Source organism: Mya arenaria, chromosome 3, assembly GCF_026914265.1.
Source record: "Mya arenaria isolate MELC-2E11 chromosome 3, ASM2691426v1".
Lineage (NCBI taxonomy): Eukaryota > Metazoa > Mollusca > Bivalvia > Myida > Myidae > Mya > Mya arenaria.
The window spans coordinates 39,990,693-40,013,092 of NC_069124.1; the positions used below are offsets into that span (position 1 = coordinate 39,990,693).

The 22,400-nt window shown below is 35.7% G+C and overlaps 1 protein-coding gene across 1 annotated transcript; it reads left to right on the forward strand.

Annotated features, from left to right (window-relative positions):
• The first annotated feature begins 20,516 nt into the window (after positions 1 to 20,516).
• LOC128226013 (type-1 angiotensin II receptor-like) lies at positions 20,517 to 22,187 on the forward strand. The gene is made up of 2 exons (XM_052935913.1): positions 20,517 to 21,521; positions 21,954 to 22,187. Exons 1-2 carry the CDS (start codon positions 20,517 to 20,519, stop codon positions 22,185 to 22,187), a joined length of 1,239 nt encoding a protein of 412 aa, XP_052791873.1.
• Positions 22,188 to 22,400: the final 213 nt, after the last annotated feature.

The window sequence follows — 22,400 nt, forward strand, 5'->3', positions numbered from 1 at the left end:
TTATTACAACTATAACCAAACTCATTATTACAACTATAACCAAACTCATTATAACAACTATAACCAAACTCATTATTACAACTTTAACCAAACTCATTATAACAACTATAACCAAACTCATTATAACAACTATAACCAATCTCATTATTACAACTATAACCAAACTCATTATAACAACTATAACCAAACTCATTATTACAACTATAACCAAACTCATTATTACAACTATAACCAAACTCATTATAACAACTATAACCAAACTCATTATTACAACTATAACCAAACTCATTATAACAACTATAACCAAACTCATTATAACAAATATAACCAAACTCATTATTACAACTATAACCCAACTCATTATGATATTGTATGAAAATATGATGAATTTTGATGAAAGTTGTTCTATGTAAATACTATTACTTGCTGTATACATCAACAAGTTACATTTTACAAAAAAATATCCCAGATATGCACAATCACAGTTTACTACTGTATGTGTAAAAGATAGGTTCAGTGTCCTCATATCTAGTTGCAACTACACTGACATTTCTAAGTATAGTGCAACATTATATATTTTACAACGACTGTGAAAAATCGTTGCCATGATGTTGCGCAAGAATGTGGTCTTGAGTTGTGGGGAAAACTCGGAGTACCCGGAGAAAACCCACTTGGCCGACTTGGTGACCACCAACCAGACTCACATTCCTAAGTATATTGAGATATGTGTCAGCTTGAGCAGACTTCTGAATTGAAAAAGAAGTTATTGTCATATCAGGTATAACTCTGCGTTTTAGCACATTAATCAATACCTGAACTGTACATGTGTATGTAATAGATATTTTATTACCAGTGTGTGACAGAGTAAAATGATTCCACTAAATATTTTGAATCCTCTTATTGACATTTGTTCAATATTATATATCAAATATATACATTTATTGTTTTTTATTTGTGTACATTCAGATATTCTAAACCCCTATGTTTGGAGTGGTATGCATTTTAAGTGTTAAAGAATAAAAGAAACTCCTAAAAGCAGATCCATCTGTGACCATTTCATTTTTACACAAATAGTTCACTTGTATGTCATATACATTTCCCGATCTATTGAGAACTATTGATTCTCAATATTGAACGTTTTTGCAGGTTACAATAAATAACAAGAAATGAAAAATAGTATTCTGTCTGAATAATATGCAAGTAATTCATTTCAAATTGCTTTTTGGCAGGTCCTGGCTATTTGCATATTTTCTGCTATAATTTCCGATGTCATAACAATGTTTTTTTAAGGTATTTAGCCTGAAATGATAACTTTATTAATAATCATATCAGAGTGTACCAGGAATCGTGTTGTTGTATTGTTTATGGAGTTGTTGTCAAACATTGGATACAAGCCATCATTTTCTGTGATCCATAGCCATGAGATATTTTACTTGTATGTTTCACAGAAACAGCTGAAAATATGCGGACAAATGAAAAAAACATGTAGCTGCAACTTCAATATATATATGGTCACAGTGTTGTATTCAGCACTACAAATGATAACTTAAACATCTTGGAAATTGTTAATATCAATAATAGCTACAGATTGAATTGTTTCAGAGCACAATGTAATGAATTCTACATCTCGTACCACCATGGCTGCGCAAGTGTATCGATACTAGCTCTTGTTTGTCTGATATCCTATAAATGAGTGGAGATATTGTCACAGTCATTTCATGGGAATGAACTCTAACTTTGGTGTCATATGACCTGAAATACATTTAGTGACATTTAATCTAAAATATTTGTTGTTGTTTTTTTTCAGATTTATCAAAGGGGTCACCTCTACCAATGATCTAGCAAAAAATAACTTTCCATTACTGCAGTTTAAAAATGTCAGAAAATCTTTGAAGGCCGAAATAGCTCAAAAGTAAGCAAAAAGTTAGATCAGATATAGAGCATTCCAGCATTTGTAAAAATATTCTGCCGAGAAATTTAAAAAGAATTGATAAATAAATAAATTTGTTTGATAACAATTTCATTCCTTTATTTATTTTGTATTTATTTACTGTTAAAACCTGCAATCATCCAGTTCGGGGGGGGGGGGGATTAACTAAATGCTGTGTAAATATGACATAAGATATCAACGGAGGGAAATTTTGCATCCGAGGGTTAACTTACCCCCGTGGATATTCGTGTTTAAATATTCACTAAATTGCTCACTAAGATCGTGATTGAAACAATTATTTTCTAATCAAAAGTCGTCGATACCATAAACTTAGCATCTAGCCGGGTTTCAATTAACCACATAGCAAGTTTGGAATTGGTCTGTTTATGGCAAGGAATATATACTGCACGTTATATTCAAGCGTTATACGTAAAAAAAATCATGCAAAATTCATCCGAGAAAGAGGTCAATAAAAACGGCAAATGCAATCCAAGAATTACACGTACAAATTGTGTAGCACAATGTATTTGAATAAGCCATTTCTCCTAAAACGTGAATGTATTAGATCCACATTACATTCATTCAATGTCCATTTGGCGGATCCGTGATCAAGTGGTAACACAGGTTCGATTCCCAGCCGCATCATTCAAAAAATACTTATCGTCTTCCGAGAGGGACATTAAATGGGGGCCCCGTGTGACAGCGCTATACGCTGGTGCACGTGTAAGAACCAGGGTAGCTCTAACCAGGGTTACATTTTACCAGTCTCACTCTGCTCCAACAACTTAAAATGATTAACAATCTTATCCGAGCACTTGCTTAATAGGGCACGGCCCGAGTGCGAGCATAATTAAGCTCTCTCTATCTCTCTCTCTCACATTCACAAACACACACACACGCACGCAAAAACCATTTTTGTTACTGTGAATGTAAAGCACATCTTAACGCTTAAGAGATTTTACTGCGCGAACGAATTCCTAAATTATGGAGATCTAAAGTCCCCTGTCGGTTGAGATGTCTGTCATTTTTGGCGTGAATTACGACGGCGGACACTTCATTCGTTTAAAAACATACATCTATGAGCATTGAACACGATAGTTTTCGTCTGTAAAGTTGATATCAATGTTATAAGTGTTGCTTCAGCGGAAACGAAACTAATTAACTGAGACAATAGTTGTATACGGTTTGATTAAAATGTACCGCCATGTAGCCATCTTTCTCAGACATTTTATCTGGTCCCCTACAAATTTTAGAAAACACATACACTTCCGTATACTTTTGCCATTTTCGTTTGTTTCAACGAGACTTCTACATATATGTGTCTTCAATATTTCAACAACAAACAATATAGACATTGTTTTAGAAAAATAACAACATTTCAGTATATACGTCATCCGAAAGAAGGGTGGGAAATGTTGACTAAATAAATGAATATTATCGCTGCCAAATCAAACCTTCGAATGGCGAACCGCAGCTTTTATCTTCTTATCTACCACAGTACGGAACCTCGTGCATTCTCACCAGTTCTTTTCCGCACACCGTCTCACCACTCCAGCATACGACAAATCGTATTTTTTAAACAAAACTTATCACATGTATATGCATACTTTACTTCGAGGGTAAAACTTGTCATATAAACAACGTTTTAGTTTGTCAAGAACAATGATGCCATTTCCTTTGATTTCTGTTGAAAAGCATATTTAAACAAGCCTTTTCTTTTTCTTGACAAGTTGACAAAGCAGCCATTGCCGTAAGGGAATTAACAGTAATACGTTTTGGTATTGAGACGCAGATTAAATGGAACACTGTATGTGAACAAGGGTTCTTATACGATTGTGATCTGTCTATCTACTGATGGAGAGTTGAGAGTACATCAAGATACACAAATAGACTAAATTGCACGTCTGTGTTTGGAAGTTATTGTTCATGACATAATATGCCAAGGTGAAGTGTTGGAGCGTATGATTCGGAGTCAATGTTTAAGGAATAAATTGCGGGGTTGATGGCATTGTCGGGGTATGAACACAACTGGGCTGGTTAAAGTGTGTAGAGTACGGAGGACGCCGAGCGTACTTTGAACACCCCAATTGCGTTCATATCCCCGATAATGATATCAAACTCATAAGTTACACCTACACCAATAGTTCATTATTTCATTATTGGATTGCTAAAACAATACTTCATTTCATTTAAGAAAACGTTTCAATAATCATTTCTTACACATTCTGTAAATAGAACGATCCGATTGTAACTGGAAACATTTTATCAAATGACGTCACAATAACGCAGGAAAAGGTCAACTACTTGGAATCACTTTTAAACGTGTAATTGAATCACTTATGGCAACAATACATTTCACATATCATGAATTTAAACTTTCTAAAATGTTGATTTATATTTTACGGGACTTGCTGAGACAATACAAACAATAACAAGATGAACAATTTTCAAGTATATTGTTATTCGGTGAATTGCGATCCGAACATATCCGAAGATGTTGCGTTTATCAGATGATAACAGCTATTGCCGAAAGGCAGTTCATTTAAGGAATGGAAGTTGAGGTGTAAATATTAAGCTATAAACGTAATGAACCATTTCCTTGAGAGAAAGGTCACCGCAACGTTTTGCTTCTTTTACTCAAATCGATATTTTTTTCAATATAATATACCCTCGCAAGCAAAGGAAATGGTGCACTTTGGTCTGAGTATTGCTTAGATATATATATATTCAATACATTTGAAATTACATTACAGGCTATTGCACATATGTCTCAAGTTTATATTACAATAGTCCTTGGCGAGATAAGTTTGTCATTTATGCAATACGGGCATTTAATATCACCAAAAATCAACTGCGAAGAAAGTTGTGACCAAAATCGTAAGTGCGCTATGAAACCATTTTCTCCGATACGACCAGCAGAGAAATCGTCATTGGATTTGCTTCACTTCCTCGCAGAGTCTCAGCACTGTCAAGTCGTCTTTGTATGTTGGCTCTGATAAACTGATGGAATCAAGCCGCGGCAGGATTGCGTTGTTAAGGTAATACTTATTGTTTATTTCATTTTCTAGAAGTGCGGATTTGTTTAGTTAAGATTATTGTTCAAAGCATCAATTATTAGGCTTTGTTTAATTGGCATAAGATAAACGATACAGAATTAATCAAACATTTTTTTAAATAATGCGAATGAGACTTTACTAGTTATGGTCAATTTTAGTTGATGAATTTAATAATGTTTATATTGAATGAGCATGAAAGTGAAATTATATTTAAATCATATAGTATACGATTTTGTTGGCCGGCTAAGCACACTCGCGTCCCGCGTTCAATTCTCGTCTTAGGCGCAAGCGAGATTGGTTCGTGGTCACCAAGCCAGATTAGTGTGTTTTCTACGGGTACTCACGTTTGTCTTACATCAGATGACCCCAATCGCACGCATTATCGTGCAAACAATAGTGACTTAGCGTTAGTAATAACTTAAACATAATAAAAAAACTTAACTTTTTTCACCCTCGTTGTGAAAGTTTAAACTACCTTTTTATAAATTACAGCGCTTTATTTATAAAATGTCGCGTACTCATTTTCAATGTTTTTCATTTGTGACATCACGTCTAGTGTTTTAGCACTATAAATATTTTACAAATGAAACGCGACAATTGCGGGTCGAGGTCCATATACCATCCTTACTCCGACATGCATATGGTCATATTATACCGAAATACATTTATCAAATCATAAATTAACACTTTTCAACATTTTGATTAAAAAATATCGTGGCCTGCTGACACAATACAAACTATTACATGCTATTTATTTATGCGCGAGCCAAACGTATCAAAAGATGTTGCGTTCATCGGAAAACACGAAGCCCTTCATTGAAGAAATTGAAGGAATGGAAGTTGAAGTGTAAATATTTGAGCGTTATTATTTATAATCGATCTTTATTACTTGGGATGTGCGCCGTTTTTCTCTTGAAATTTAAAATAGATGCTCTAAAATACGTGTTTGAGGCTTTAATATAAAATGGTGAATTATGATTAATCTCATCATTTCATGCATATATTTAGTGTGAATGATTAAAAGTTCGCAATGGTTAGGTTAGGAGGATGTAAACCGGGTACACCATCCCCTCGATTCAAGTGCATGTGGTGTAGCTCACTCTATATCTCACATTTACGGTTCAAATAATTGTGTTCATCTTGTCTTTTCCTCCGGCTACTTTTCCTTATGACTGAAACAAATGATGTTAAACTAGAACTATCACAGTTTGTGATTAATATCCTCATGCCCATAAATACTGCCTATATGACAACTAATACTAAGTTCAAAAGGTTGTAATGACCTTCACCTGGAAGTTAGGGACATTATTATTGTGTACTTCACGTCATCATACTATGGTGGTCACTTCTGCCAAATAATTTTTAAACCTGACCATGAATGAGAAAGATATGGACCGAACACGACTATTTCAGTAAGGCTTCATTAGCAAAACATAGTAAGTTGTTGTGACCTTGATCTTAAAAGTAGCAGTAAGGGTCTTCTGTACGACACATCCTCATGCTATGCTGGTCACTGCCATATAACTTTAAAATCCAACAGTATACGGCAAAGATAATGGCCTTACACCAGCTTTTATCACTTCAGCTAATAGAGCAAAACCATACTCCGTTTAGAAGACTGCAATGACCTTGACTTTAAAGGTAAAGACAAGGGTCAAGTGCGCAACACATTGTCATGCTGTGGTTGTCAACTCCGTCTTACAATTTTAAAATCCGACATTTTATGAGAAATATACAGACCCGACACAAACAAGTATCAGTAAAGCTTATACAGCAAACATTCTTAGTTCAGAGGGTTGCTGAGATTACTTATATAGCAAAACATACAAAACTCTGATGTTTGTTGTGACATTGACTTTAAAGGTAAGGACATTGGTTTTGTGCGCGTTACATAATCATGCCATGGTGGTCACTTCCGCCAAATAACTGTAAAATCCGACCATCAATGAGAAAGATAGGGACTGGAACAAAACGGGACGGATGGACGGACAGACGTGACGACGTGCATGATTGCTATATAGCCCGAAATTTACCCAGTAAAGCTGGGGTATAAAAATGATTGGTAAGTTTAACAATAATTAACCAAATAATTAGGGTTTAAAGATTACTCATAAGGTTTAATAAACATCAATCACCTAATTATAAATGACTTCCTTTTACGGCGCTTGTGAATTCTCACTAGCGATGTCAAATGCCTGAAACTTTGCAAGAACACAGATCGCAATGCCCTGTCACTAAAGCAGATACATGTACCAAGCATTCAGCTGCTGGAGCTCCAAGCCACTGTTCACCAGACTAGATCGCAATGCTCTTAGTGTATTGTATCTTGTTACTTGAATTGTAACACTGTGAAACACCAAGATGTGCCGCGTAAATGGTGTCTTTCTAACCTACATTTCGCAATAATCATAGCCAATGAGTCAATAATCTTATTTAAGTCTTCAAACGACCACTTCGGATTTACTGTTTTTTGAAGTTAACTCGAGACGCGCTTACATACTACTGGGCGGAAATGTTAATAAGTAATATGTATACAACGGGTTAATTCCACTAGAGTTTGCTCTTATTTTACTAATAATCTTTATGAAAACAACTTGGGTTAATTAATATTGTAAACATGATTCCTGAAATAAAAATTGTCGCTATTAAAAAACATGTACTAACTAAATCAGTATATTATACCTCGCAAAAATGTGTCCCTTCTTTGTATATATAAACTCGATCGGTCCGTATATCACTGTATTTTGATAAAAATATAGTTGAATGATGTCAGCGGTCCATATTATATTTTTGGCCGGTTCGGACCTCGCCAAAAATGTAATATGGACCGCTGACGTCATACGATTGGTAAGTGCGGCTTGCTATTTTCACAACGGCAAAAACTTGTCGCAAGTAAACATTATTAGCTTTGTTCAATAAAACACATTTAAATCTCTCTAAAAATATTAAATTGTAATGAAAAATGTTCGGTATAATATAAGAAATATAACACACCACTTCGGGCCATATGGCATTATAAGGACCGGCCAGTCAGCCCCCGAAGGTGAATGGACCTCGGCTTATACACCTTCGGGGGCTGACTGGCCGGTCCTTATAATGTCATATGACCCTCAGTGTTGTGTTATATTTCTTAAATGTTAGGTTTTCACCCAGTAAAAAGATCATAAAACTGATGATTATTGTTTTTATCATATACCTAATTTGAAAAAATCCTGTATCTTGTATCTTGTTATCTTGCAAATACGTGGGTTCGCTACTCTAGTATCAACTTTTATATTATAATTGGCAATTAAGGAAGCCCTAAACCCCAGCAGAACTGTTGTTTAAGCGGTAAAAGTATTAACTCATTTCAGCCGATTCAGATAGAATTTAATAGAAAGCCATACACAATTCTTTATAACGAAAGACCTTCAAGTTAGGAAATTAAATGTGTGAAAGGAACATTTGGTTGTTTGATACAAACTCGTAAACGAATTTGAAATAGTTCCATATTTGTTTGTCGATTTTTTTTCTTTCTTTAGTAATGTTCAATGTAAAAACTAAATGGTATGTTTAATCATAATATAAGTTCTACTACTGCATGCGTGCGTGCGCGTGTGGGTGTGTGTGTGTGTGTGTGCGCGCGCGATCGTACGTGCTTGCGTGCGTGTGTAAATGTGCGTGCGTGTGGAATTCGTATTGACCTTTGGCCGCCGTTTTTATATTGAATGTTATTTATTTATAAAATATAAAAATGAATCAATTTGATAGTTGTAACAATGTTTTCACACAAAAATGAAGAATAAAAGTAGAATCTGAACAATTAAACATTAACTGTAGGTTAGGACCATAATCACTGCACCACGTAAAACACAGTTAAGTATAAATACAATTTGTAATTGTGATGGAATGTGTGAGCATTGCAGCGATGGAACTCAAAATGGTACCGAATGTTGTCAATATTTAATTGCTTGAAAGAAAGATGGCTTCTTTCCGGTCAGGTAAGAACCGATGTTCGCCTCAGCTGATTAGAATATTGTTTAAGACAAAATGATTGCATATGGAAATTCATAAAACCTCTTATTACTTCATGTGTTTGAAGTTGGCTCAGCCATCAGCAATCGACAATCGACATTCGATATTATATAGCAAATCTTCAATGTCGAGCTGCAATGTCGAGTTGGACGGAATTCTAGCTCGACATTCGATATTATATAGCAAATCTTCAATGTCGAGCTGCAATGTCGAGCTGGACGGAATTCTAGCTCGACATTCGATATTATATAGCAAATCTTCAATGTCGAGCTGCAATGTCGAGCTGGACGGAATTCTAGCTCGACATTCGATATCATATAGCAAATCTTCAATGTCGAGCTGCAATGTCGATCTGGACGGAATTCTAGCTCGACATTCGATATCATATAGCAAATCTTCAATGTCGAGCTGCAATGTCGATCTGGACGGAATTCTAGCTCGACATTCGATATCATATAGCAAATCTTCAGTGTCGAGCTGCAATGTCGAGCTGGACGGAATTCTAGCTCGACATTCGAGCCGGACGGAATTCTAGCTCGACATTCGATATTATATAGCAAATCTTCAATGTCGAGCTGCAATGTCGAGCCGGACGGAATTCTAGCTCGACATTCGATATTATATAGGAAATCTTCAATGTCGAGCTGCAATGTCGAGCCGGACGGAATTCTAGCTCGACATTCGATATTATATAGCAAATCTTCAATGTCGAGCTGCAATGTCGAGCTGGACGGAATTCTACCTCGACATTCGATATTATATAGCAAATCTTCAATGTCGAGCTGCAATGTCGAGCTGGACGGAATTCTAGCTCGACATTCCATATTATGTCGGTTTGAGTGTTTTTGTGTGTTCTTTCAGAAGTCCGCATTGTAAATAAGACGTGTGTTATGTTTATCTATAATATGATGCCTATGTCTTAATGGATTGCCTGCTTTAAATAAAGTTATTATTAAAGATTTTGTTGATATTATCAGAAACGTACAAAAGCATGGTTTCTCCCATGACCAGGTCAATCCCTAACCTCAAGTAACCACCCGAAACCTCTGCCCGGTTACTGTTCTGACAATATCAGCACCAACCACTGTGTCAGAATTTTAGTATGATGGTTTATGTTATACACCCTTTCCAACACAATATAGTATGAACACCAGCCGCACCAACCCCTTTCACATACATTTCAGTTGTATATACGTACTAACCTTAAATAGTTTTCCGTTTTTTTCCACAGACCCCTTTAACCACAAGTTATTTTTGTTGTTAAACTCAAACAAGAAGTATCTTAACTGAATTTCCTGCGATTTGATTGGTTGACGGGTAATCGTGTTGGCCTATGTTATTGTGGGGTTACGTACAGTTCCAACATGATATCACTGAGACTATTCTATGTAATATACTATCATTGACTTTCCTTGTTTATCGATAATCAGACTATTTTGAATAAGAAAAACATTATCCGAACTTTTTTTCTGAGCTTTGATGAATCGATATTATATAGCAAATTGAGCTTTGATGAATTTGATGAATTGTGTAAACAAGTTTTTCTCGACGTCTGAACAAATTTTATGAAATTAATTAATTATTAAGTCAAAGAAGTTCGATTTTATAGAAAAAGCATACCATTTTGAAGGAAATTTTATAACAATTGCATGCGTGTGCTTTTTATAAATCTACGATGGAAATTGCGGAAGTTGCAGCGAAAAATAAACTTTCGCACAACGTAGACTCTAACCGTCATGTTTCAAAAACGGAAACAAGGAGTTATGATTTAAATAAGAAGAAGGCGATCAGGAAGAAAATGGAGGCGACCGAAGTGAATGATGTGGAAATAATAAATACGGGCGGTGGAATAAAGATCATGCTGAATACTGGTGCGTACGAACTTTTAAAAGTGTCGGCGGAACATTTTTACGCATCTGAAAACGACACGTTCCAGTTTCAAAAGATTCCAGTGACAGATAAAAAAGGAAACATTGTGGAAACGAAGTTTAAAGTTAGCAGTGGTAAGTCTCATATCTATACCTTAAATATGTACCACACGAAGTCAAGTTGCCTTGTGAACGGTAAGCAGGTGGCTCAGTTCATAGATGCCGACTTCCCAAACCTGATTCAAGGAATAGAAAGCTGCTTAGAAGTTAGCAACTCGTCTATAGAAGATGTTAACTCACAATTGAAATCCCTCCTTCATCAGTATAAAGCGATCAGTGTCCCCGAAACCCCTACAGAAGACCTGTCTATACAAGTGCGTGATTCACTCCCATCGGCAACTGCAGCCAGTAATGTTATATTACTGTCCGATCACTCCAGTTTAGATTCACAAAATAATGAAGGCAGCTCTAATGAAAATGGCCCCGATCACTGTGACGCCAATTATGACAAGTACATCGGCCTACTCCAATCAATTGCCGAGTCCGTCAAAAATCTGCACCATAGCCTTGAAAGCCATATACAAATGACGGATATAAATTTTGGCCAGATCCGGGATGAGATCCAAAGTGTGAAAAAGCAGATCATTTGTGAAAACAAGCACAACGTGTTACAAATTGATGATGTAAATACCACAGCAAATGACATTAGACAAAATGTAGTCAAAAACTTCGACAGCCTAACTAAAAGACTGCAACAAATAACAGACTTGATTAAAACTATGCCGGTCAAAAATCTCTCTACTGCCGGAAAACCAACTTCACCTAACACAGTTCCAACAGAGCGACCAGCTCAGAGTTCAATTACTAAAATACCGGAAAGGACAAAGACTCTATTAATAGGTAGCTCAATTGTGAAAGGGATACAGCCCCCTGGTTTACCTACAAACGTAGAACTCGTCAAGATCAGCGGCGCGAAAATTAGGGACGTGGCTCAGAGGCTGAATGAAATTGACACACGTCACTATAACGACGTCATCATACACGTTGGCGGAAATGACGTCAGTGACGGAAAACAGCCCGACGCGTCTTACCGCGAAATTTTGAACGTCACACAGAAACTACAGGAGCAGCGTTGTAAAGTCCACCTCTGTACCGTCTGTCCACGCAGAGACGCCGACGTTTCGGAGTTTAACAGCAGGGTGCGACAAGAAAGCCGGGAAACAGGAGCCGATCTCATCGACTGCTACCAGGCGTTCGTCTACGGAAACGGAGATACAGTGATACCATACTTTACCCGCGACGGAATTCATCTCACTGAGCAGGGATCGAGAACACTAGTTGCGACTGTAAACAGTCGAGTTCATATTATTCGTGATAGAGACGGTACCCAGAAGACACACAGAACACAGAGACACTTTAACACACCTCCAACGCAGACGTGGGGCACGTTTCCCAGACAATCTAGGAATAACTTTCATTTCAGAATGGTAAAAAATGGAAGATATTCCCAATAGGATAAGCATGACAGACACTCTATTGATTTAACTCGTTCTTGCAATAGATATCATCTTTTAGCTAATATATGCCAGGAATGTAATGAGGTAATATGTTCATGCAGTTTTTTTAGGCAAGTTATGTGTGTTGACCAAATTGAAACGTGTAAAAACATCGAAAGTATACATTCTGAGTTAACATACGACGTCTGGCAAAATGAGAATAGATCTAGCACAAATTGTATCGAAAATAATGTTGCGTTATACGGTCACGTCAACTCGCTAGGAACCGATATTAAATCTGATAAAATTATTACCGATACCGATAACAACGTAAGCACCATAATAAGCCAAAAATGCTGTCAACTAAATTGCACGAGTGTGTTGGGCGGTAGTCATAATTCGCAGTGTATTAATACAAATATGGAAACAAATGGAAACACATATACTCCAGCAGCCTCTTCTCAAGGTGACACTGTGTTCATGTTTGATAAGAAGGGTGTTCGGTGTGCACACTTAAACGTATGTCATTTGCTTCCGAACCTTGAGGAAATTAAATACCACCTTTGTCAATCGTATTCGCCAAATATATTAGGTTTATGTGAAACTTTTTTACACGCAGATATCAATGACAATATGCTGCAAGTTAAGAATTACACGTTTGAAAGGAAAGACCGAGAACATAAAAAGGGAGGGGGTATTCTTGTTTACGTGAACAATAATATACAGTACCGTAGACGTCTAGATCTCGAGGTAAATGACATTGAATCGATTTGGCTTGAAATTAATGGTCTATATTGCAAATCGTTCTTAATCAATTTCATTTATCGACCTCCGAACTCCCAACAAAAATGGATTGACTTATATGATAAGCAGTTAGAAATAGCTGATAGTTCTAATATTGGGTTTCATTTAATTGGAGATTTTAATATCAATTATTCGCCGGAAAGTGGCAAATATAACAACACTAAATGGGCAGATCTTACCACGAAGTATGGCTTGGAACAATTAATCAAATCACCAACAAGAATTTCAAAAAATAACTCTACTATAATAGATCATTTATATACGAATATGAGTAATCATGTAACTGAATGGTGTGTGTCTCACTTATCACTAAGTGACCACTTTCCCGTTTGTTTCACACATTCTATTACAGACAAATTACCAAAATTGGCCCCTAATAGCCATACAGTTATACAATATAGATCTTTTAAGAAATTTGAAAAAGAAGCTTTTCAGGCAGAATTGATGTTTTCAGGACTGGATGAAATAGACTCATTGTCAAATTCCAATGATGCACTGAAAAGATTTTATGAAATTCTAAATGGCATTTTATCTAAACATGCCCCAGTCAAAGATAAACGTGTGAAACGCGAGAATCAGCCTGATTGGTTTACTGAGGAAATTATATCTATAATAAATCACAGGGATAAATGCCGAAAAACTGGCAACATAGACCAGTATAAAATACTTAGAAATAAAGTAACTTCTATGATAAAGAAAAGTAAAAAGAATTTTTTCAACAATGCAATAAAAGACAATAAAAATCCGACATATTTATGGAAAAATCTAAAAGATATTTCACATTTGAATCAATCAACTGTGACAGCATTACCTCATAAAATGACATTTAATGAATTTCCGGTTGAAGATCCGTCAAATATTGTAAACGAATTAAACAGTCATTTTGTAAGCATTTCAAACATTATAAATAAAACAAAGTTTTTGAATACAAATTTTAGAAACTTAAAACATATTCTAGATACAAAACTAGGTACAAATAGGTTTGAGATTTAACATATTACCCCTTATGAAGTCCATACTATTATTGATAAATTAAATGTTGGAAAGGCCACAGGCATAGATGGAGTAGGCCCCAAAATTTTGAAGCAATGTGGTGATACTATTACACCTTGTATAGCATCAATTATCAACAGTAGTATAGCGCATGGAGTTTTCCCTGATAAACTGAAAGAAGCACGAGTAATACCAATTTTCAAGTCGGGCAACAAAGAGGACCCCAATAATTACCGCCCCATTTCAATACTCCCAACTATATCAAAAATCTTTGAAAGGCATATAGCGACACAGGTACAGTTGTACTTTGAGAAAACCGATGTCATACACAAAACACAATCTGGATTTAGAAAACACCATTCATGTAACACTGCTCTAATAAGACTTATAGATACTTGGCTTAAAGATGTTGACAGTGGTAAACTAGTTGGTGCGATATTTTTGGATTTGAGAAAAGCTTTCGATTTAGTTGATCATGAAATTCTTCTTTATAAATTGAAACTGTATCATTTTTCTGAAATAGCATTGAATTTGTTTAAATCATATCTTGAAAATAGAAACCAAATTGTAAAGATTGGCAAAATTAAATCGCAAAAACTCACTGTTACATCTGGGGTACCCCAGGGTTCCATACTGGGACCCTTGCTTTTTATTTTATACATAAATGATATTGCAGTTATGCATCCAACATTAAATATAGATCTATATGCAGATGACTCAACACTTTATGAATCTGGATATCAGTTGACGGATATTCAAAATAAATTACAACATCATTTAGATTATGTTAATAAGTGGTGTCAACTAAATAATATGTCATTGCATCCTTCCAAGACTAAATGCATGTTAATAGGGTCTGCAAATAAATTAAAAAACACTGGGAATCTTGAACTTTGTATTAATGATGTTTAAATAGTTAATGTTGTTGTGCAAAAGTTATTAGGGTTGTATATAGATAATACACTAAACCGGCATGTGCAAATCGATTATGTTTGTAAAAATCTGAATAAGAAAATTGCACTTCTAAAAAATATAATATATTTCCTCACACCTGATACAAAACGAATGTTTTACAATGCATATATTCTGCCAAATTGTGATTACGGCTGCTTGGTCTGGGGCAAGGGAACCAATTCATATGTGAATAAAATAAATAACTTACAAAAACGAATTGCAAAAATCATACTTGGTAAATCTAAACGAGATTCATCAACAAATCTATTTAAAGAACTAAAATGGCTAAACTTCTCGGATAGATGTAAATACCACGCAGCAGTATTAGTTGACAAGACGTTGAATAGCATGGCTCCATCATATATGTCAGAATTAGTAACAGTTTCAGACAATAATGTATATATGCTAAGATCAATGGCACACAAAGATATTGTTTTACAAACTAGACCTCGTACTAATTATATGAAAGCATCGTTTACATATTACAGCAGAATTGTTTGGAATAATATACCTTTGGAAATACGAGAATCAAAAAACTTTAATACGTATAAAATAAAGGTCAAACAGTACCTCATAGGAAACTTGTGATTATACAAATTGTGATGTTTTATTCATAATTATATTTAACTGAGAGTATCTGTCTAATATTGATTCAACATCATCATCATGTCATCATATGCATCATTATCGTCAGCATCAACAGCATACTTATAATCATCATCATCATCGTCATCGTTGTTAGCATCGTCTTCATGTTTGTCTTATGATTATTTGCCATATTTTCATTCTGTTTCAGAGGGCCATATCGAAAATAAGATTCTGTAGTTTTGTACATGATCTTAATATGTCACCTTCTTAAAATAAAGATATTATTATTATTATTATTATTATTATTATAATCGGGTCCTAAAAATCGTACATCAAGGTTTAAAAAACCCGTAGCCTACAAGTTTTAGGACGAGTTATTAAATATTCATTAAATGTGCCAAATGTGTATTATAAGTTTGTAACGGTACAAGATAATCATTTTTATAAAGTTTTTTTTATTAAGCATGTTTAAAAGATTTGTTTTCCAAAATTAATGTTTGCTGGTCCATTTAGATCACGTGACCCTCCATGGTACAACATTGAGACCTATCCCAAAGCACTTTTACAAGAACTAACAACGGTATTTACATGCTATTGAAAAAATAGTTGTAGAATAATGGCCTGGGGGTAGGCTTGTATGTCATAAGATTCAGGGTAAGTAGTCATATATATACACTATCGATTTAACGGAAGGGGGAAGGGGGGGGGGGGGCAGGGCAAATACACCTGTTCACATTTGTCATCCTTATTTTCATTTCATACAGAAAACAAAATAAAAAACAACATATTCTAAATTTAAACATTAAAGCACTGTCAACTTCATTTTACTACTTTTAGATTAAGTTCCTTTCCCTGAATTTAAACATTATTCATTATACTATGATTGATGAAAAAGATATGTTAACCTTCCACGCCAAAATTAAGCCACGGCATGAAAGTTTCCGTCCAGCTCAACATTGCAGCTAAACAATGAAGATTTGCTTTATACTATCTTATTTCGAGCTAGAATTCCGTCCAGCTCGACAATTCATAACGACATTGAATATCTGCTATATAATATCGATTGTCAAGTTAGAATTCCGTCCAGCTCGACATTGAATCTCGACATTGAAAATTTGCTTTATAATATCGAATGTCGAGCTAGAATTCCGTTCAGCTTGACATTGCAGCTCGACATTGAAGATTTCCTATATAATATCGAATGGCGAGCTAGAATTTTGTCCAGCTTGACGTTCCAGGTCGACATTAAATATCTGCTATATAATATCGAATGTCGAGCTTGAATTTTGTCCAGCTCGACATTGCAGCTCGACATTGAAGATTTGCTAAATAATATCGAATGTCAAGCTAGAAATACGTCCAGCTCGACATTGCAGCTCGACATTGAAGATTTGCTATATAATATCGAATGTCGAGCTAGAATTCCGTCCAGCTCGACTATTCATCACGACATTGAAGATTTGCTATATGATATCGAATGTCGAGCTAAAAGTCAGTCCAGCTCGACGTTCCAGGTCGCCATGAAATATCTGCTTTATAAAATCGAATGTCGAGCTAGAAATACGTCCAGCTCGACATTGCAGCTCGACATTGAAGATTTGCTATATAATATCGAATGTCGAGCTAGAATTCCGTCCAGCTCGACAATTCATCACGACATTGAAGATTTGCTATATGATATCGAATGTCGAGCTAGAATTCCGTTCAGCTCGACATTGCAGCTCGACATTGAAGATTTCCTATATAATATCGAATGGCGAGCTAGAATTCCGTCCAGCTCGACAATTCATTACGACATTGAATATTTTTGAGACTATATCGAATGTCGAGCTAGAAATCCGTCCAGCTCGACATTGCAGCTCGACATTGAAGATTTGCTATATAATATCGAATGTCGAGCTAGAATTCCGTCTAGTTCGAAATTCCAGGTCGACATTGAAATCTTCTATATAATATCAAATGTCGACCTAGAACTTTGTCCAGGTCGACGTTCCAGGTCGACATTAAATATCTGCTTTATAAAATTGAATGTCAAGCAAGAATTTTGTCCAGCTCGACATTGCAGCTCGACATTGAATATTTGTTATATAATATCGAATGTCGAGCTTGAATTCAGTTCAGCTCGACATTGCAGCTCGACATTGAAGATTTGCAATATCATATCGAATGTCGAGCTAGAATTCCGTTCAGCTCGACGTTCCAGGTCGACATTAAATAAGTGCTATAAAATATCGAATGGCGAGCTAGAATTTTGTCCAGCTCGACATTGCAGCTCGACATTGAAGATTTGCTATATAATATAGAATGGCGAGCTAGAATTCCGTCCAGCTCGACAATTCATCACGACATAAAATATTTCCTATATAATATCTAATCTCGAACTAGAATTCCGTCCAGATCGACGTCCCAGGTCGACATAGAAGATTTGCTATATAATATCGAATGTCGAGCTAGAATTCCGTCCAGCTCGACATTGCAGCTCGACATTGAAGATTTGCTATATAATATCGAATGTCGATCTAGAATTCCGTCCAGCTCGACAATACATCACGACATTGTATATTTCCTATATAATATTGAATGTCGAGCTGGAATTCCGTCCAGCTCGACATTGCAGCTGGACATTGAAGATTTGCTATATAATATCGAATGTCAAGTTAGAATTCCGTCCAGCTCGACGTTCCAGGTCGACATTAAATATCTGCTATATTATTTCGAATGGCGAGCTAGAATTTTGTCCAGCTCGACATTGTAGCTTGACATTGAAGATTTGCTATATAATATCGAATGTCGATCTAGAATTCCGTCCAGCTCGACATTGCAGCTCGACATTGAAGATTTGCTATATAATATCGAATGTCGAGCTAGAATTCCGTCCAGCTCGACGTCCCAGGTCGACATTGAAGATTAGCTATATAATATCGAATGTCGAGCTAGAATTCCGTCCAGCTCGACATTGCAGCTCGACATTGAAGATTTGCTATATGATATCGAATGTCGAGCTAGAATTCCGTCCAGCTCGACAATTCATCACGACATTGAATATTTCCTATTTAATATCGAATGTCGAGCTAGAATTACGTCCAGCTCGACGTTTCAGATCGACATTAAATATCTGCTATACAATATCGAATGTCGAGCTAGAATTCCGTCCAGCTCGACAATTCATCACGACATTGAATATTTAATATATAATATCGAATGTCAGGCTAGAATTCCGTCCAGCTCGACGTCCCAGGTCGACATTGAAGATTTGCTATATAATATCGAATGTCGAGCTAGAATTCTATCCAGCTGGACATTGCAACTCGATTGCCGATGGCTGAGCCAACTTCACACACATTATTCTTTCTAGGATACCGGTTGGCATACAAAGCATGGAATTACATAATAGTTACCATAATCATTATATCTGAAAGTGATTTTGATATTTGTTTTCATTGCTAGGGTATGTTTTAGTCTAGCGGAGCAAGTAAAATAGGTTACGGCAAATAAAGGAAACGTTACTTTCTAGCTTTGCTTCCTTTGCCAAATATCAATGTATTGAAATGAGTTTGTTCGTAGACAGACTTTGTTAATTTTTGGCTCAAACAACATTTATTGGATGCAATTAGGACGCTTGATCCTAAACTTACATAAGGGTCGGATTGATGAGAAGGGCAAACTCCAAATACACCAATTCGGAAGTAACAACACAGTGTTACATGAATTTTCCCCTTTTTTAACGCATGGCAGTAAGCCAAAGTATTGTTTCAGACCACTGGCTTCTTCTGATCGCTATTGGGTGTATTAGCTTAATGGTTTGTGATTTAAATGAATTGCCGAACACGATGCAGCTACCTGAGCTTTTTCGTTTGTTTTCAAAACACTGTATCGATCGTGCTCCTAAACCTGATGGGGTAGTTTTATCGAAAAACACAGTGGTTACTTTCAACATTGTTTTCTTGTAAAAGGACGTTCCTTTTTTTCAAACGTTGTTAACTTCTTAGTACAAAGGTTGAACTTTCTTCTCACATATTGTGTGGGGGGTCGTGACACACTGAAAAATCTTTATTTCGCGTTGAAATTGGTCAATTGACTCTAACATTATATAAGTTACCAATTTCCATTTACTTATTAGTCTATAATGAGAATGCCCATAGCTTTATGATCGGAACTCATCGGCTTTATTCCGTTGACAACGACCTCGGATGTATATGGACGGTTTACAATGTCAAAATTATTCACGGTGCAAGAAGGTCGCGTAGTAAGTGATGAACAGGCACAAAAACGTGGTTGTTTTCGATGGTTTTGTCGAGAAGTTCCAAAAAATGGTTTATATTGAACCTCTGTCATTTTTGCCTTGGTTTACTTTTGTTTAACTATCTCCTTTATTGAAATACCTTCCTCTTTAACGAATGCAGATGGGTAATTACCATGAGTTACGTAATTATAGCTCGTGAACGCCGTTATTTTTTTTAATATTTATTATTTAGTTTAACTAGTCAAGACATGAAATAAAATTAGAAGCAACTGTTTCCGCCTCTCGACATATGAGCATTCACTCTAAATGGTATCCGATTGAAGTAGCAAATGTAAAATATATAGAGATTTAGAAATGGCGTACATTTGTCGGATATATAAGCTTGTGAAATAATCTCAGTGTTTTGTTTTCTTCAGGTACAAATAAAAATCTCAAGAAAAAGGCACCCCACCATGGTTGAAAATGGAATATGAAGAGTGTGATTACTATACATACGAAAGCACAAACTGTACTTATCTTACGTTTGGGTCAATATTCAGTACAACGCCAGTGATAACAAGGTCTCAACCAATGGAAGAATTTGGCGAGAAGTTTTACGCGTATGTGACGCCATGCATAATCCTCATAGGGCTTTTTGGTAACTCTCTCTCCCTAAGAGTTTTTCTGTCGAAGAACCTACGAAGCATGTCTGCTAGTAGATATCTTGCCGCCTTATCTACAGCAGATCTCTGCACGTTGGTGTTTTATGTGTTTTGTGAATGGTTAAGGAGAGGAGTCTCAGTTATATTTCCGGAATTTGAGATATCCTTCTTTGAATTTCGCGGAGTATGCCAAACTTGGAATTACATTCATTACACTTTCAGATTAATTTCATCGTGGTTAATTGTAGCCTTTACTTGTGAGAGATTTATTGGAGTTTGCATGCCAATGCGACGAAGAAATTTAGGTTCTTTAAAGGATACATCGCGGATAATCTGTGGAATTTGTTTTGTTTCGGGATTAGTTGCACTGTATAAACCAATAATGAGTGATGTTCAAAATTTTAGGGGAAAACAAACATGTGCAAGGAACTCTGAATTCGCTTCCGAGTCGTTCGTTTTAGATATTGCGTACGCTATTCTCATTGCAATGGTGCCGTTCTTAATTATAACTACCCTTAACATTTTAATCATCAGGAAACTCTTAAAACGGCAAAGAAGCTTAAGATACAATTTTATCAACACAGAATGCCACATTCGACTCGAATTTACCCTTATCCTGTTGGCAATTTCATTTTTCTTCATAGCCTTTAACCTGCCGTATTTTGTGATTTGGGTCAAGCAATATATAGAAACCTATATGAATTCAAAATCGAGCGACATGGAACTTGAGGACATTCAATCTTTCCAATACTGGAGGGGCGTGCTTCTTATTACACGAACCATATTTTACATGAACTATTGCATTAACTTCTTTTTATACAGTGTTACCGGTGCCTATTTTAGGCGGGAACTAAGAATGTTGTTCTTTGGATCACATGATCGATCAAGATATGAAGAGTGTAATAGAACAGCCACGGGAACAAACAATAAAAATGTAACTAGTGAAAGTCAGATCAGAAATAAAATTTCTTCGGTTTAAAGAAAGATTAACCGAATGTCTGGATCACTAAAGTCGAACAGTCCGACAATACACATCTGATTTGATTAATGAACATGGGAAGTCCACATTAAAACTTTGTATAATGGAATTAGCTCGTCTATATTCTTAAAGACACAATCTTTGAAATTTGTTTGTCTATATTCTTAAAGAAAAAATCTTTTAAAATTGTTTTTTTTAGACTTTCTTAATTCAATTATAGTTTATTCAACATAAATATTATTCATTGCAACATTGTATGTCATACTATTAAATATGGTAAATTGAAGCGTTTCAAAACGAAAACAGAGCTTATTATATTTATCTACGGACTTTCTAGATAGCATCTTTACAATATCCTATTTGAATTTTGTGTTTGTTTTACTTCAGTTTCTTCTTTTACACTACTGGTTTGTGAATGACAGGAGGAATTACTGGTTTGTGAATGACAGGAGGAACTACTGGTTTGTGAATGACAGGAGGAACTACTGGTTTGTGAATGACAGGAGGAATTACTGGTTTGTGAATGACAGGAGGAATTACTGGTTTGTGAATGACAGGAGGAATTACTGGTTTGTGAATGACAGGAGGAATTACTGGTTTGTGAATGACAGGAGGAATTAACCCCAAATAAGTGAGGATCAATGAAAAGCAGATAATTGGGTCATAGTCATTATAAGCAACACAGGTCAGTCCTGTAATTGTGTGAAGAGAGTTAAAGAGGTGAAAAATATGAACTGAACTTTTCAAGAATATTTTGTAAAGCTTTATATGTGATTTATGTAGATTCATTTAAATAACTATTAATACATCTTAATGATTTGTTTTCAATGATGA